This window comes from Syngnathus typhle, linkage group LG10 (assembly GCF_033458585.1).
Source record: "Syngnathus typhle isolate RoL2023-S1 ecotype Sweden linkage group LG10, RoL_Styp_1.0, whole genome shotgun sequence".
Lineage (NCBI taxonomy): Eukaryota > Metazoa > Chordata > Actinopteri > Syngnathiformes > Syngnathidae > Syngnathus > Syngnathus typhle.
In genome coordinates, this window is record NC_083747.1 from 8400318 (window position 1) to 8419124 (window position 18807).

At 40.7% G+C, this 18807-nt stretch overlaps 3 protein-coding genes across 4 annotated transcripts; all 3 read left to right on the forward strand.

Moving 5' to 3' along the window:
- Positions 1-31: 31 nt before the first annotated feature.
- Positions 32-7608, forward strand: rnf144b (ring finger protein 144B). 2 transcript variants are annotated; one of them, XM_061289132.1, is made up of 8 exons: positions 32-245; positions 2170-2434; positions 3169-3273; positions 3566-3626; positions 4172-4379; positions 5537-5669; positions 5750-5839; positions 6567-6810. In XM_061289132.1, exons 2-8 carry the CDS (start codon positions 2249-2251, stop codon positions 6651-6653), a joined length of 870 nt encoding a protein of 289 aa, XP_061145116.1. In that variant the 5' UTR covers positions 32-245; positions 2170-2248; the 3' UTR covers positions 6654-6810. The 2 variants fall into 2 exon arrangements, with proteins under 2 accessions (XP_061145116.1, XP_061145115.1); XM_061289131.1 differs by lacking the exon at positions 6567-6810 and adding an exon at positions 6817-7608 and having other exon boundaries at positions 35-245.
- A 521-nt stretch (positions 7609-8129) lies between these two features.
- On the forward strand, positions 8130-12800 carry LOC133161332 (xylose isomerase-like). The gene is made up of 14 exons (XM_061289757.1): positions 8130-8230; positions 8477-8553; positions 8628-8700; positions 9160-9272; positions 9372-9397; positions 9493-9630; positions 9855-9964; positions 10088-10183; positions 11023-11106; positions 11403-11529; positions 11611-11716; positions 12056-12238; positions 12306-12380; positions 12553-12800. Exons 1-14 carry the CDS (start codon positions 8203-8205, stop codon positions 12637-12639), a joined length of 1323 nt encoding a protein of 440 aa, XP_061145741.1. The 5' UTR covers positions 8130-8202; the 3' UTR covers positions 12640-12800.
- A 1053-nt stretch (positions 12801-13853) lies between these two features.
- Positions 13854-18774, forward strand: sqlea (squalene epoxidase a). Its single transcript, XM_061288233.1, has 11 exons — positions 13854-14316; positions 15006-15270; positions 15515-15692; positions 16064-16160; positions 16382-16495; positions 16664-16835; positions 17338-17433; positions 17682-17824; positions 17970-18066; positions 18139-18226; positions 18327-18774. Exons 1-11 carry the CDS (start codon positions 14050-14052, stop codon positions 18517-18519), a joined length of 1710 nt encoding a protein of 569 aa, XP_061144217.1. The 5' UTR covers positions 13854-14049; the 3' UTR covers positions 18520-18774.
- Positions 18775-18807: the final 33 nt, after the last annotated feature.

Below are 18807 nucleotides of genomic sequence, written 5' to 3' on the forward strand. Positions count from 1 at the left end.
AAACGAAAAGAGGCGTTCTAAAGTATTTTCTCATTCGTGTCTGAATAATCGGCAACATCGAAATGTTGAAACAGTGGGGAAGGGAGCGGCTTACTGCGACCGCTGTCGAATTATTGGGGCTGGTGGAGCGAACGATAGCGTCAGATGAGGAGCAACTTTGTCGAGTGAGGAGAGCCGTTTCGGTGGCAGTGTGTGGAAGAAGCATTGCGGCTGCGGATCTTGACACCGCTTTGGCCTCACGCAAGGTAAGCGGCCCCGCTCGTCACTGAGGATCTATAAGCGCGGGCACTGCGTCAATTATTCAATAGTAATGCGAACTTGAAGTTTTGACGAACCTTATGCGTATTGTAGAAATCATTTTACAATCCCCGCATTTTAATATTGGATAGAATTAGTTTGCCCAACCAGTGTGGCAACTGCCTTAATATATCTCGCAATTGCTTTCTTGCAGCAATCTGGGACTGACTATCAAAAGTAGACGCACATCTGATTATTGCCCCTTTGGTCAATAATGATTCCCTGTGGCTGGAATGCCACCAGGACCACTGCGATTAACTCCACACCTTATTACGGCAAACTGCCGACCCAAGGCAAACAAGTTGAACATGTTCTTGCTTTTAATCTTAAAAGTTGATCTAATTCAATACTTGACATGGAACAACCTTTTCCATCTTTGGTTCCACTTAAATGGAGCTATTCAAAATATCAGGGTTAAAAATGCCAAACTTGAAACTAGTGCAAACTTGCAAACAGTGATTACAAACCAGTTTGTGTGTCCTCTTGTTATTTTCCAACTTGCCACATCAAACTATGTGAGTAGCCTGGCTTGATAAGGATGAAAATGCCATCATGCTTTGATACATCAGTTACAAGGACCCATGCCACCACTGATAACAGATGACAAAAGATCACCTATTTGAAATGTAGGTCACTACTGGCTGGGTTGCCACAAAGTTCTCATCCATTTTCAACAGCTTGATTGTGATTAAACAGGGAAACTGTGATTGTGGCAAGCTACAGCATTTAATCTTGCAGTTTCCTTGGTTACGCTACACTGTGTCCAATCATGCTGCAAAGATGATAAAAGCATCATTTCTACACTTATGGCTTTGTCCTACACCTACATATCTTTTTTTACAGCCCACAAAAATAAGTTGGGACTTTATCATTAGGTGAGACATAATCAAAAACAGTGAGTTGAGGCAATTGAGCTCAGGAAGTAGAGTGGTCGCCTCCCAACGTGAAGTTAATAAATTCAATCTTCAGTCACAATGTGGCCATGCATTTTGAAATGTCCTTGAGCAAGACACTGCGTTGCTAATGCTGTATGACATCATCATGTACCTTTCCCATTTTCTACTGTCCAATGCAAAGCAGCCAAAGGAAATTGTATTGTTTATTATAGTATAAAAATGTTGTTGTAGTTCTTTTAATTTTCAGCCTGGGTTCAATGATGACGAAGACCAGAGGTGTGAATCACATGTTGCAATGATAACTCCTGGGGTTCTTTGAAATGCTTTCCTTCTGTTTTTTTTCTCCTCAAAGTCACAGAGTGTACTTCTGGCCTTATTCAAAGAAGCTCTGTTTTTGGTACTGGTAATGGTTGCTGCAAGTAGTTGACCAGCAAACTTTTTTTTTCATGTTTTTAAAAATATCTTTTGGGGGTTTTGATAAGGCCATCGCTGTAAGCAATACCATGAGTTTAGGGGGCATAACACTAGAATTTAAACAGATCTGATCAGCTATGTGGAGGGATTATTTTAAGTACTGTTTAGGAATTAAGGGTAAATCAGTAACAGTAAATATCTAAAAAAAAAAAAAAAAAAAATTGAAGTACTAGAAAACAATCATCCATGTCAAAAATACTTAAAATTTGCTATTTACTTATGTAAAGTGTTTTTGTCCAAGCTAAATTATTTGAAATCCACTTTTCCAAATGATTATGAAAACCGATTTAAAACATTAATTGTTGTGAAGAATTCTGTTTCAACTAAAAATCAACATTAATGGATAAAACTGAAATTGGTTTCAATATATTTTGGAACCCAATGCCAATATTTCTCTGTGTGAGATGGGTTAAGGGTGGTCAAATGATGTCTATAAATATTCCACCTAAAGAAGAGACAACTAATTCTGAGCCGCTTCTGTCATCCTGTCAACAACATGTAGGCTACTCCCTTCACTCCCCGTTCCCAGAAGAGGAGCTAGAAGCAGCACGGTCATACTTCCCCCACCACCTCACTTCAGCATGATCGGCACAAGTTCCACACAGAGCAGGGGGCCCGAGGATTCAGAACCAGAACCGCAACAATCTACCACCATCAATGGCGACCATCAGTCCAGCCTTAATGTTTTCTGCAAGCTATGCCTCTGCGAGCACCCACCTGCACTCACCAGGGCACTGCACAGTTGCGCATGTGTCTACTGTACAACTGTAAGTAGAACTGAAAATCTTTAATGTCAACTAATATCTTGGCTGTATGTATTTATGTTTTTTTAGTTTGCATTTAGGACCGTACCTGAAACATAAGCTGTTGGTGTTCTTTTGGACCGTGGTCACTGCAGACAAAGAATTGTGCCTCCGTGCTATATTTAGATTGGTGAAAGTGTGTGCCCTCTGCTTATACTTGTCACAACGCACCAGAGAATATGGTGTCACTCTCATGATCTCTTATAAACAGTATCATCAATCGCCTCATAGAAACAAAAAGCAATTGGAAATGTTGATCTTTTTTCCTGCTATAACAAACCTGAAAAAGGAAATGAATTCGATTTGATAGACTGTATATAACTTTGTTATCTCAGTTGTTGAAAGATAACGTTTTTTTTTTCTTCCTCAGTTTGGGGAATTTTACAGGATGGTGTTTTTTGAATATTTTCTAAAGAAGTAGATAATTTAATCTGGGATGTTACCCAAGAGACATTTTGTAACCAGTTTTATGTTCCTCAAATCAGTCTGCGTTTGGGCAACTCAATGCTTACACATGACTTCTAGATGATATTTTTTGCAGAAGTTTCAAAAGTGATCTACTCTTCCTTATATAGTAATTATTTGACCGTGCATTTAACATGCATGCACAACAAGCCATCTGTGCAAAGGTACCTTGTTCTATTTAATATTATGATTATGATAATTAAAGCTGGTGTGATATTTTTTTTTCCATGTAGTGTCTGCAGCAGTATGTTCAACTGACCATCAAGGAGGGTGGGGGGGCACCCATCACTTGCCCTGATATGGCCTGCAGAAACACTGGAGTGCTACTTGACTCTGAGGTATTCCTTGAGAGTCAAAATAAGGGAAACCCAAATGAAGTTGCTGTGCAGACTGATTATTTTAAAATAATGTGTGCCATAGCGCTAATGTTAACATGTTAAATTAACGACAGGATGAAAGAATATTTTTTTATAAATTAATTTCATTTAAAGATGAAGTAATAGCAAAAGTCACAAAGAGCCGTGTATTTTGATTAAATGATATAAGAACAGAAAACTTCATTATGAAAAGATAAAACATGCATTCCAAATGCTGTATTTCAAAACAAGGTTATTCTGTGTGTGTTTTCAGATATCTGAATTGGCCTCTGCTGATCAGACTGAACTGTATGAGCGCTTGAAGTTTGAGAGAGGTGGGTAGTACAAGTGTGTTGATGCCAGGTGACAGGCACGGTGCTACTTGAGGTCGCACATTAGCCCGAGGCTACACCAAGTAGCACCACTGAGCCTCGCATTCTTGGGATGTTGTGTTTGGGCTGCCCCCCCCCCCCTTTCTCGTCTTTGCCCCAGCCTGCTGGATTTCACAGAAACTTATTTTCTAGCATTTCTAAACAGAGTTTGCTCTTTCAGTAAAGCTTGCAGCTGTGCTTGCATCATTGTGGCCAATAGGTTATACAAATGACTATTTCCAGAATGTCAGCTGCCTTTCTTACTATCTACTGTCATGTCAGGTCATTTGCTATTTTACAATACTCAAGTTGTAAATTCATTACACTACTTCTGCATTAGTTTTGCGTTAAAAAACAAGATTTCAGACACAAGAAATTTAGTGTTGTGGGGGGAACTGGAACGTATTAAAGCAATTCCAATTTATTTCAATGGGGCAATTTTGTTTGTTATAAGTAGAGCTACACTACAAGCTTGGTCAGGGAACCAATACCAGTTGTGCTGTCCACAGGAGTAAAGCTGGATCCTAGTAAGACCTGGTGTCCGGCGCTTGAATGCCAAGCCGTGTGCGACGTGCCGCCGAGCTCCGAAGGCCAGCCCTCCCCTGTGCCGTGTCCCACTTGTCACACCATCTTCTGCTCCGGCTGCAGAGGACCCTGGCAGGGAAGCCATACATGCCCTGAGCGCCAACCCATGATGTCACACTTTCATGAAAACAGGTCAGTCAGACAGGCCCAGAAGCAGAAGATGAGTGAGGATTAAGCAAAGTAACACTTGTATGCGTTTGCAATGTTGACACTTAACTTTTCCATTGGTTAGTGCATGTTTTTAGAAACACTCTGCTCCAACTTTGTTTTTGCTCGCTGAGCTGCGACCGCCAGACTGATTTATATCACTTGGCTAATATTGTGATTCCATTGTGCTTGAACTGAAGGGAGGAAGGGAGGAGGACATGTCGGACTTCTCCCTGTACAGAAGGAGCCTGTGTACTGCAGTGAAGCGGGCCGTTCTGCTCGTTTGACCGAACAAGAATTCATTGAGCTGGTCCAGAACAAATACTTGAACAACGACAGAGTTTTAATGCTACTTTATGCAACACATCACCAAATTTTGGCTGGCCTCCCCAGTAAAGCCTTTGAAAATTATGCTTCATCAGGTTCAGATCAGGTGACTGATGACGGCGACCGCAGTAACACACGCAAGGAAAAATCTACCAGCGTATATAGCCTAAACGATAGGATCGTTGTTTTAGCAGTTTGGGGTTTTGACACACAAAAAGATTTTGTAAATACCCTTTCCTGGACAACCTGTTTTAAAATTCTCGTGTATTTTTCAGCTCTGTTCACTATTGACTTACTAATAGCAGTGTTGAAAAAAAAAAAAACATTTTGTATGCAAACTTGTCCAAAGTTCAATCCCCAAATTTAAACTAGTTCAGTTTATAGTTCACAGTTTAGACTTTGGTCTCGTCCAGTGACACATATTAGAAGTGCAAACATACCCTGATGTGTCTGAAACTGTCAATATCTGTCATATTCATGTCGGGCCTTGCTCGTGCCCTGTGATTGACAGGTGACCAGTCAAAGGTGTACCCCACTTCTAAGCAGATCAAAAAATTGCCATTATAGAGCAGCCGTTCAAAATCTACCAGACGTTGCCCATGATATGCTGTGGCCTGTATTGTGTACTCACTGCTCAGAATACCCCTGTCATACCTCTGACCCCCAAAATAAATAAATGAGCACAGACTCGACACCGTGCCACTAAATTCACATACCCATGAGGCCTCCGCGACTCTAAACTCGCCCCCGTTCACATTGCAGCGTTTGACATCCTTTGTCTTTCTTTCTAACCACATTTGCGGGGATCGGCGCAGCGGCGACTCCGACGCTGCCATCAAACAGTGCCCCGTGTGTGGCATCTACATTGAGCGGAACCAGGGCTGCGCACAAATGCTGTGCAAGAGCTGCAAACACACCTTCTGTTGGTACTGTCTACAGAACTTGGATGTGAGTGTTGTAAAAAAAAAAAAAAAAAAAAGTACTTTTCAGATGTCTATCTTGTCTCAATGTGTGTCTTGTAATTGCAGAGTGACATTTTCCTCAGGCATTACGATAAAGGGCCTTGCAGAAATAAACTCGGCCACTCCCGAGCCTCGGTGATGTGGAACCGAACGCAGGTACAGATGAGTACAGTAATTGTCGTTCATGTACAAAGGCTTGCCAGGTAGAAAAATTTGGTCTCTGTGAAAAAAATGCACGACAAAGCACTGCACCCTGGGGTAGTTTACTGAGATGACACTAATGTATCTGATCTTCTGTAATTTTCCAAAAACACGTTACGTGATTTTAAAGATTTATTGTAAATTCCCATGTACTCAATTAGCCCTTCATCAGACAATAATCTGAGATAATCCCAAAAATCCCAAATTCTTGCCCTCATTTCATGGCGCAGAGTCCAAAAAAACTATTTAACGACTAACTTTCTGACTGCGTCCTGCTGTGATGGTGCAACTAACTGAAGATTTACTGTGCTTTTGAGAGTTCTTACAAGTATCATACACAAGGCATCCAGTCAAGCTAACTCATTTTGTAATGCCATTCAACGCCCCTGGGCCAGAGAGTTTGCAAAGTTGCACAAGTACAAGAGTGCACTTCATTTTGTGATTAGGTTACTTTCTTGCCCAACAGGTTTTAGAAGCCGCAAATCTATTTGGAGCCATCTACTGTCATCATGACAATTACATGCCTTGTAAAAGACATTTGATTGCGTCATACTGTCAGATGAGGTTTACTTTAAATCTTGCCTTGATTTTGTCTGATGCAGACAGGAATGTTTGTCTGTAGTTGCCTTTCTCTTTGTAAACTGTGGATTTTCTGATTATTCTGTTATTGCGGTTCTTGCAGAAAGTCTCTATTTGGCACTACAGTTCACATTCTCAAAAAAATCACGAGGTGAAGTACACAATGCTGCACAGAATGTGTTGTCAATGAACCCGTGTCAGATTCACGGGTCAAAGCAAGTCAGTATGGCTATTTATGCTTTCCAAATATGCAAAACACAACAGGGAACCTTACTGTTGCACCTTTTGACATTGTACAGTATATTTTAGTGTCACTTTGTCAATCTGACCATTGTTCCCATGTTACCCTTCAGGTGGCAGGAATATTAGTTGGGGTAAGCATTGTGATGCTGATTACCTCTCCATTCCTCTTGCTGGCCTCCCCATGCATCCTGTGCTGCCTCTGCAAGCCCTGCAAAGTAAAGAAGAAGAAAAGAAAGAAGGACTTGAGTCTGCCAGACCCCTCCACATAGCAGCTTGCCTATTGTGCCCTGCACCAAACTCTAGCAGCTGGAGGAATCATGGACTCCACCAGACTGGATATGCTGTACATTACTAAACCAAATGTGGGCTTTGACAGTCAATAAATTCACATAATCAGCACCTGAAACTATTCAGTGGGAATATTATACATGGAACTATAAATTACCACTGACTCATGAGCATTATGCCAGAAGAGTGGTAATCACTAGAAAGCGGCAAATTTTGCACTCACGCATTTCAACCCTCTTTTAGTGTTATCACGATGCCAAGTGAGAGGTGCTCAAATGCCTCACTCTTACTGTGCTTGGTTCTGGCTTGCATTTGTTTGCCTTTCTATTATTGTATGCACATACTTTGCTTAGAATGTAGAAGTTGGTAAGTAAGGTCAAGAGGAGGAAAGATAACTTTCCCATGTGCACTTTATTTTGTAGTGAAACAAGATGGGGCTTGAATAGTGCACAACAATTTAAAATAGATGAAATGTAAATATTCATTTTTTTGCTGATGGTTAGGTACTGCTTCGTCTAAGGAGAATTCATACTTTATATCTTAAGTAGATCTTTTTATTGATGTTTCAGCATCACCTTTTCTAAAAATGGAATAAAAACACTGCATTGACTGTGTATTTTGGTATTGTGTCATTTTTATCAATTCATGAATCCTGCTTGTCAGTGTTGACATGAAAAAGGCTGCAAGGAGATTCTCTGATCTGGTATGTCAAGGTTCTTCAATATGGGGCAACATTGTAGAAGCCATGCATTATGCAAACAAAACTGAAAAGCAGACATACATACAGTACAGGTCTGAACTGGTGTTTGCAGTTTCAAAGGCCAAGTTTTTTAAATGTGCGTGTGGCTGAGTAGAAACTAAACCCACACTGCCTGTAACGAAACTAGTTGAAGTAGCATTTCACTATCAGTCATTCCCTCACCAATACTGCCATTTAAATGTCCAATCACTGCTTTGGACTTCTCTTCATTCTATATTTTACAAGTAAGGTGTAACCTCTAATAAACATTAAAAATGACCTGGATTTTAAAGCTTTAGCCTCATCACATAATCTAATGCTCATCTAATTTTAAGATTTAACTCCAAACTCAAAACAACCATTACAATGAATCTGGCGCCACCCTGTGGTCATGTACGGAACTACTCCTTCAGGAAAGTGGCACGTCAACAAACTTGCAAAAGTTAGCAGCCGTAATCGTCGTGATTCAATGGAGTTTCCGCAGGAATTCTTCGCTGGTAAAAACACTCATTACATAATTTAACACGCATTGTAAACCGAAGTGTTGGATTCTTGGATTATATTAATTATTTGACGAGGCTGCAAACACGAACGCCGAAACCAATTCAATTGTACTTTCTGCGCTTTTTGTCTGAGCCTTGTCTTGAATCTTTCACGCAAATTCGTGTGACTGGAGATATGTACTTTTATTGTCTGCCTGGTATGTTTTTCGATTTGCGGAGTGAAACATTTCTGCTGACTAGGGATTCCCAAGATCCCATATGTTGCTGGTGCTGGGCCAGAAGAGGTCATGTGCTTCAAACACTACAATGCACAGGAGGTACAGACGGGTGTAGGACGTTAACATGCATGCATATGTGATTTAAATCTCCAATGTGTCGTTCTCATGTGCAGATACTTATGGGGAAGACGATGGAGGACTGGCTGAGATTCTCAGTCTGCTACTGGCACACTTTTTGTGGAACTGGTATTGGAACAATTTGCAAAATGCAATGACATGCCAAGACACTGACCACACTTGCATAAATACAAGAGCTCAGTTTAAAATGCATGCAGGAGCTCAGTTAAAAATGCATAGTTTTTGTTGACTCTCATACTGCAGCGATTCCCAATCATTTGCAATAGGTCGCGGATCGGATGGAGCAGGGCGACCAAATGCAGCTTGGACCAGGGTTTATTGAGCAAACTCAAAAGGCAAACTGACAACTTAACAAAACAACGACGCAAACTGAAACCATGGCAACCTAGATACTTAGCAAAATTGGGGACGAGACGTGACAATATGGAAATGGTTGGATGAAGTTATCACTTTGTAGCATGACTACATTCATCATCAAGTTGTTTTAAAATAGATTTTAGAATAGGGGAATACTTCAACCAAATACTTTTTCCTTCTGCAATACAAAACAGTTGTTTGGGACTTTAGGTGCTGATCCTTTTGGTTTTCCAACGCTCCTTCGGTCCTGGAACGAAGGCTCTCCCTTGGAAGCAGCCAAGAAGCGACTGCAGGCTGCTTTTGAGTTTTTTACCAAGATTGGCGTAAGGGAATTCAACATCTTCCTAAAATCTGACCTGAACAAAGTTGATTGGCTGAAATCCTGCATGTTTACTTTTTGTCACATCTGCATGTTTTCACAGGTGAAATATTACACATTTCATGACAGGTAACGGACCTAACATAACATGATTCTGAGCAGCAAAGGTAAACAGACGTGGCAAAACAGCCTTATTTTTTAAAAAAATCGTATCTTCCTTTTAGAGACATGGCGCCTGAGGGCTCCACCCTGGAGGAGTCAAACAAGAATCTGGATGAAATCACAGATTTAGCTCTTAAATTACAGAACCAGACTGGAATCAAAGTGCTGTGGGTGACCTGCAACCTTTTTGCCCATCAAAGGTCTGTGCAATGTGAATTTAGACAGTATTCTTGATAGTTTTTTGCCGTACTGAAATGGGCTTTTTACTTCCTAAAATCACCCGTCTCCGACTTGACAGAGCTCAGTGTGACTTTGGACATTATCACAATGAGGACCCTGTTGGGGAATTTCTCAAATGTTTGTATTTTGATTTGTTGGATTGATATGCATCACAGTTGATGGCGGTTCTAATTGTATTTGGCAGGTACATGAATGGTGCAGCCACCAACCCAGACTGTCACGTTCTGGCCTACGCTGGTGCTCAGGTCAAGAAGGGGCTTGATGTTGCCAAGAAGCTGGGTGCAGAAAACTTTGGTATGAGACATAATGAATTATCAACATATACATGAATGAACCTAAAATGTTTGATCCATGCACCAATAAATGTCTTACATTTGTAAACAAATTGATAAACAACAATTGTATTTTTGTTCTTAGTGTTTTGGGGAGGAAGGGAGGGTTTCCTCTCTGTCCATAATACTGATGTCGCTGCAGAACTGAAACATATGGCCAACTTCTTCAAAATGGCTGTCAGTAAGTCAATATACTCACGAAACCCTGCATATGGTGCATGAGCACAATCTGTCACGGAACGGGTGGAGCAGGGTGACCAAGTACAGCTTGGACCAGGGTCTATTGAAGGGAAAACAAACTCAACAAACAAACAGAATTAGCAAATTGACACAACTTATCAAAACAATAACTGGACTGACTGGGACGTGAGACAAGAAGACAACAGACGTGAAGACATCAAACATGACACCATCAATGATCCGAACGGGAGTGAAGGGCAGACAGGACTTAAATACACGACAGGTAACAAGAGGCAGGTGAGAATGATCACACTAGTCATGGGCACACAGGAGGGGAGGGGCGAGCACACAGGCACACGGACAGAAACTAAGACAATATGCACATAATAAAACAACCGGGGACGAAACGTGACACAATCTAATGAAATACAACACAACAGCTGCCTTCTAAAGGTCATCCATGCATTATTTAATTCTGTCAACTAAAGTTGATACATACTAATAATCTACTAATATTAGGCAAAACTGATTTCCACATACATTTAAATATGTGGTGGGTGCATGAAACTAGGGAGAACTCGCTTTGTTTTGGTGAGGGTAAAAAAAACAACAACTCTTTGGAGATGCAAAAAAAGAGAAAAAAAAAAAAAGTATTTCAGATATTTTAATTTAGACTAAGTGGGCCAGCGACCAACCGGATCTAAGGTGCAACACCAATAAGTTGTTCTATGATGTCATACATTTTCCAAACTTGAAATGTCATGTTCAAGATTTCTCACGGGATCGATGAATGACAATGGATGTTTCTCTGTGTCTGTTTGACGTGCTTGCTATCACCAGAATACAAAGAGAAGATTGGGTTAAAGTGCCAGTTTCTGATTGAGCCAAAGCCAAAGGAGCCCTGTAAACACCAATATGACTATGGTAAGATGTTCAACTTGTATGTGAGCAACTCACTCTACAGGTTTTTCCAGTTGGCCAGCTGTTGATTTTAGCACAAGTTTTTATTGCAAGCAAGCTCCGGATCGTGAAGTGAAAAAGGAGCACAGCTTTCTTTAATGCACTTTCCATTATATATTTTTGTTATTGTTGTTTCATGTTTTTATATTTTACAATATTATTAAAAACAAGACAAAAACATTGCGGTAGTTTATTTGGGGGGACCTGGAATGGATTAATGGCATTACGAATTTCCTTCTGAAGTCTGTTTCCCTCCACAGATGCTATGAGCGTCTTAGGATTCCTCAAGCATTACGGTCTGGAACGCGACTTTAAGTTGAACATTGAGCCCAACCACACCACCTTGGCGGGACACTCATATGAACACGACATTGTCATGGCCTCTGTGTGAGACACCTCAACCATCTTGCACCACACTTCATGCGAGCCTCCCTTAGCTTAGTGGCTCAATACTTTGCCTCTTGTCAGTTTTGGTATGCTAGGTTCGGTCGATGCCAACACTGGTTCCCCTGACCTCGGCTGGGATACTGACCAGTTCCCAATGGACATCAGAAACACAACTTTGGTCATGAAGGTGATAGTTTCAGACTCTCAGTCATACTCAGATTTTTGCTATGCAGTTCAGTTTTGCTCTCAGCAACTAGTATGCTTTTTTTTTTTAATTAAAATCCAGTTCTACTGTTTTAATTGCCTTACTTGTTCCTTTAAAGGGTGATTTTATGGACAAGCACAATGTGATGAATAACATTTTCCACTATGCAATCAAACCATAGAATCTAATTGGCAAGTTTAATTTTTGCTGTTGAAGAGTTTCGCGACAGATCAAGTAGTTGCGTAGTCACGATTTGCTGTTTCATGTCGTCGCACTGTTTGGCTTGCTGAAATGTATCCATAAGTGTCACCACCCCTCCAGACCATCATTGAACAAGGTGGCCTGCAACCCGGAGGCCTGAACTTTGATGCCAAGGTGCGCAGAGAGTCGACTGACCCGGAGGACTTATTCATCGCTCACATTGGAGCTATGGATGCTTTTGCTCGAGGACTCAGGAATGCTGTTTCCATCCATGAAGATGGGCTGATTGCAAACATGGTCAAGGTATGCTCTCTCATGGGAAATTTTCAGACATGCCTCTTGGCCTTTTCTAACTGGATTATTCGGACAGGAGCGATACTCAAGCTTCAGCCAAGGCATTGGACTGAAAGTGGAAGAAGGTTCTGCTACTTTGGAGGAGATGGAGGTACGTAAAAGTCCAAACTGCCCTTGCCTATCTTCACATATCTTCCATTGCTGTTGCTATGTTTGTGGTTTTACACTAATATAACCAATTTGTATGGATTTTTTTTTTTTATTGGGACAAAGTTTTTTTTTTGTAATTTATCATCAAATATTAATTTTATGTTTTATTCCAGGCTTTTATCAAGCAGAATGGTGAGCCAAAATCAACATCTGGGAAACAAGAAAGATATGAATCCATCTTTAATTACTATGTGAAATAAAGTCATCCTTGCGCATTGAAAACAAAGTAATTAAATTGTGTTAAACCACTTGTCAAAGCTCAAAGAGCACATTAAGTTGATTGTGCCATGTAATTATCTTGTTTATAATAGTAAGACAGTCCTGGGTGTGATGCAGAACATTAAAAGCACATTAAATGCTCCTTTATTGTTGTTTATTAACTAGCTCAATTAATGTTATGAAAAGTGATACAAACACATTCACAGTACAAGTTCATGGACATTCAATTGGATCCAGCACATGCTACTGTTATCCTTTCAAATTGTATTTTCTATTTAATACAGAGCAATGGTTGCATAGTTTCCTGAATGTGTAGAAGTAAACATGTCTAATAATTCTCGGACTGATCATTTTGGAGTAATTTTGGAGTAATTTTTCTTGACTAATGAGTTTCTTTGGCCTGCACGATGGGATAGATTTGAGCCCTTTCCATTAAAAAGTATTTGAGCAATATCATTTCCCATTTATAATTCAAAGTCATTCATTACATACCACCCTCTGAACCACTTCTGCTTAGGAGCTCAGTGTATGTGGATTTCTTTTATATCTTCATAAGATTAAAATGATTTAACAAATGAAACCTGTACTCCTTGCTTTCATGTTTTGAGTTGTTTGGCATCCCCAAAGCTGTGATAGATTTCAGTATGTGATCTCGCTCTGATGTTTTTTTTTTTTTTTTTTAGGGTGCAATTTGACCTTTAGATTTGATTTGTCTTTGATTTGTCTTTGATTTCGTAGTTGTCCCATCTTTTCATTTTAAAGAAAAACATTTTGCTTTATTACCTTTTATATTGTGCTTTTAAAGGACCATTGGAGAATGCCATTGTTCGCTATTTCACAAAGTCTAAATGAGTTTATTTATTTCTTTGGAAGGCAAATGACACCCATTGGGTGTGTACGGCCCTCGTTCAACGTCCAAGCTTCGATATCCGTAACAACTTGCAATTTCAACACTTGAGTCACCCTGGTTTTGCTCCAGAAATGTATGCGCACCTTTCTCCTGACATCACATCATACTATAATCCCCGACAGTCTGCGAGCCAATGGGCGTGCGAGTGGAGTCTTCTGAAATCCAATCAGCACATAGCGTGAGCTCTGCTCACTAGAGCGTCTCCTCTGATTGGAGGAGGGGTGGGAGCGCTCTGTAAAACTGTCCAATCCGAAGAGTCAGCGTCTCTCAAATTGCCATATGATATTCAGCATCCCTCGATTTGGCAAACTATAGAATTAACATGAGTTACCAATGTGATGTCTTATGTTGGAGTACTTTGATTGAACATTGGACGAATATTAATGCGTCTCCCATCCCAACCGACAGTTAAAGTTGGTGCGACGGTGCCAATATTTCATCTGTTTTTTAATATTTAATTCACTTTTTATTAAACTCCGAGATGTGGACTTTTTTGGGATTAGCCAGCTTCACGTATATATACAAAAAATCCGGAGCTGTTTGGACTCTGGCTCAGAGAGAGTTTATGACAGTCCTCGTTTTATGCCTGTCAGTGGGACTGCTGTTGTCTTATTTCCGATATTTTCACGGTCACAAGCTCAGAGTATCTCGGGTGTTAAGTTTACCTCTGAGTCTCTTGTCCCTCTTGCCTATCGTCAACCTTCTCAACCCACAGAGAAGTCAGAATGCAGACAATACGTGTCGAAAGGTAAGATTTTCCCAATGTAAGCTATATCCACTTTTTCAAAAATGTTTTACATCTAACTACAAATAATTTTGAGGTTGCATATGGGTGCATACATGTAATTGATTCTTGTAACCCACCACCTGCTTGTGAAAGCTTGAAAGCCATATAAAAAAATAAATATATATATACATACATACACACACATACACACACACGCATACACACACACACGCACACATACACACACATACATACATACATACATACATACATACATACATACATACATACATACATACATACATACATACATACATACATACATACATACATACATACATACATACATACATACATACATACATACATACATACATACATACATACATACATACATACATACATACATACATACATAATAATAATAAATGTTTGTCCACATCTTTCTTTTCAGCTCAACATAAGCTGTTTCTTTAACATATTATTGTACTCAATGTGTACTGAACCGTCAGCAGAAAACTTAGTTACGTACAGGATCCTACTGTCTGGCCTACCATCACAACCCTATACATTTCTGTAGTTAAATCATTATCATTAGCACTCTGTGGTCAACAATACCTACCATGTAGCCAGTCCACTATTTCATTGCTGCAAATAGTGTTTGCACTTTTTCCATCTGTATTTTTGTCTCGATGTCATTTCACCGGTAGAGCCCAAGAAGAAGGAAACAAGTGGCTAGTGTATCTTCCACATCCACCTCACAAATTGGCTGCTCCGCGGGGCTCCTGGCAGATGCTGAGCCGGATGTGGTGATAGTCGGGGCTGGCGTTCTGGGATCAGCAATGGCGGCCGTTCTGGCGCGGGACGGTCGACGGGTGACAGTGGTGGAGAGGGATCTGAAGGAGCCTGACAGGATCGTGGGGGAGTTGCTGCAACCCGGAGGCTATAGAGCGCTCAAAGAGTTGGGCCTGGAAGGTCAGTGACATTCAAAGTGCTTTATTCCAAGTGTGAGCCGATGATCTTCATTCATTACAAAGGCTTTTTTGGGGATGGCTGTTGTTGCAGTACACACTGAACTCTGCTGATAAAATAAATCGGTCATTCTCAGGACCAATTATAGCTTTAATCAGCAATCGATCAAGCAGTTACCATTTGCTCATTCCATAATGCATCATTCATCTGAACTAAAAAAAAAACTAACGTCGTCATCCCCCATCAGGCTCGGTGGAGGGTCTCGATGCCCATCTGGTGAACGGTTATGTGATCCATGACATAGAGAGCAGCACAGAAGTGGAGATCCCCTACCCTCAGGAAGAGCACAACGTCCAGTGTGGACGTGCTTTCCATCACGGGCGATTCATCATGGGCCTGCGGCGAGCTGCGCAGGCTGAACCCAAGTAAGTACTGACATACAACTAGATTTTGTTTTATTATTTATATTATTCTATTTATTTCTAGTACTATACTTGCTTGACTCTGAAAATGATGTCAATTCATCTTTTGGTAGTGGTTATAGATACAATAGTAGATGGCAGTAGTAGAATTTAAACTTCAAGAGTCGTTCGAACTAATGTGGCCTAGTTGTTCTACCAGTGTACTGAATTGTCTTACTAGAGAAGACAAAGAGGATGCTAGTGGCTAGATATTAAATAAATACTCAAAAGGTTTGCCACTGTGTCCCAACACAAACTGATGTTTGACAATAATAATCATTCACTCATCACCACCCAGCTAATCTATTGGCTATTTGTCCATTTGCGCCCTCTAGTGTCACATTTATAGAAGGCACTGTGACCAGTTTAGAGACAGAGGATGGCTGTGTAACTGGAATACAGTACAAAGATAAACACACCGGGGACGTGAAGGTGAGAAAAGGAAATCATTATTATCATTTTATATTCATGTATAATTTTTAATACGAGTGTAAAGTTGCTAATAAACGTTTTAATATAATAATTTTGATGTTTTACAATCGTTTAATGTTTTTACATAATTTTCCCGTTTTTACATGATAATTAACATTTTTACACAGGTATTGCGTTTTCTTTCAGCAATCCGCTTTTGTACTGATGTAGATGTCTTGCAGGAAGTGCATGCAGCCTTGACAGTGGTGGCTGATGGATGCTTCTCCAAATTCAGGAAGAGTCTGGTGTCTGGAAAAGCACACACTTCTTCTCACTTTGTTGGCTGCCTCATGAAGGTGCATTTCTGGCATTTTTGCACAAGCCCCTATCCCCTCCCCACGCATGCACACAACTAAATTGTGTTACTTCAACCATGCAGTGTAAATCAATCTTTAGAAAAGTAATGGGAAACAATGTGACACACCTCCAACTTGTTTTTTCTCTCTCAATAATTGGCTTGTTAGGATTGCCCCCAGTTTAAAGCCAACCATGCGGAGCTGGTGCTGGCCAACCCGAGCCCTGTGCTCATTTATCAGATCTCCTCCAGCCACACCAGAGTGCTTGTGGATGTGAGGGGGGAGATGCCACGTAACCTTCCACAATATTTGGCAGAGAAAGTACAGCCTCAGTTGCCAGGTAAAGGACAGAAATACATTTATAAGATCAAATGCTGGCTAAGAAATAAACCCACATTGAACCACTTCATCAAAAAAATTGAGCATTTACTATAATTAAAGGGACTTTATATGCACGCACGCACATACACACACACACCCCTGCATTTTAAAGCATATGTACTATATTGGTTTTGAATCTTTCTTTGTTCGAATTATTCACTCTAATAATAAGAGTAAGTGTGATCCGGATGAGAGAATATTATCCATGGGTAAATGTTATTCACAGGTTTGTCACCTTGTGCTGGAAGGCACTTGTATTCATGCCAGCGCTGGTGTTTCCTCTGAAATATCAGCAATGCTCTCTGCAAGCTACACTAACCTTCAGGGGTCCATCTGAAATGCTACCGTCGGTCACATCGACGTATTGATCAGGCACTTTCCACACATGCAGTCAATGTGCAACTTCCTGGAAAGGTGGCTGAGTGAGCTCTGTTCTCTTCTCCATCCCTCTCTCTCTTCAGAGCATTTAAAGGAACCTTTCATGGAAGCCCTACAGAACGACCGTGTCAGGTCCATGCCTGCCAGCTTCCTCCCTCCTTCTCCTGTCAACAAGCCAGGTACCGAATCACATTGAAGCCGACCTTTTCTGCCAGAGTTTTGGAGGAAGAAAAAAAAATGGCTTTGAACTTTTGCAGAGTACTGTCATACCTTTCTCTTCATGTTACGTTTTAGGCAGAGTTGTTGCTAGGTAGAATTTATTTACCATCCATTTTAAATGATGCCTGCTATGCCCCAAGATAATGTTGATAAAGATGAGGAAGTATGCTGGGTTTGATGAGGAAAACTGTATTTCTGTGGTTTATAGGTGTATTGCTCCTTGGCGACGCCTACAACATGAGGCACCCTCTGACCGGAGGAGGGATGAGCGTGGCGCTTAATGATGTCCGCATCTGGAGGAGCCTGCTGCAGAACATTCCAGACCTGTGCGAAGACCGAGCCCTGTTGCAGGTGAAAACAGACGCCAAACCAATCAGCCTTTTACCTGTCTCAAAGCCAGGATGACAATTTAAGTGAAGCAAGCATCAACCAGTAACATATCTGTTAGACAGCACTGGTAATTGAAGTCTCTCTTGTTTTGTTTTCCACCTTTTAGGCAAAGAAAAAATTTCACTGGGAGCGCAAGTCATCACATTCTTTTGTGGTGAACGTGTTGGCCCAGGCTTTGTACGAGCTGTTTGCAGCCACAGATGGTGAGCGTCCGGATCCGACAAACATTGTTATTAGCTTAGACAATATTTGTCATTTTGGTGTGTTTTGGACAGAATCACTGCATGAGCTGAGGAAAGCCTGCTTTCAGTATTTCAAACTCGGAGGAGAGTGCATCGCTGGACCAATTGGACTCCTATCAGTGTATGCACAATATAAAAATGAGTTTACTCCCAAGCTGTTTTATACTTTTACTATGCCGTTATATATTTGCCAATGAACCATTACACTATTATTTTTCCAGTTTGTCACCCAGACCAATGATCCTCATTGGCCATTTCTTCGCCGTGGCCTTGTACGCCATCTACTTCAACTTCAAGTGCGAGCCCTGGAGCACCAAACACAGAGCCTTATTTAAAAGCGGAGCAATCCTCTTCCGAGCCTGCACGGTCATGTTCCCCCTCATCTACTCGGAGCTCAAGCACCTGGTGTACTGAACGGCACTCCCATGGGTGCACAGGGACAAGACATGATGTCACTGTTGAGCACTACTTTGCAAAGAAAAGTGGTACTTGTCATATGTCTCTGTATTGGACACTTTTTGTGATTTTTGCACGATGACTTTGCCTTTCAATCTTCTTTTGGAAAGGAAGAAAAAAAAAAAAAAAGATTCTTTCTTCAGACTGGACGTAGTAGAAGTACACTGTGGATATTGTAAACACACCCCTTTTAAAATAAAAACATCAAGTTCAGACGGATTTCCAAACATTTTCTAAAGTAACGAC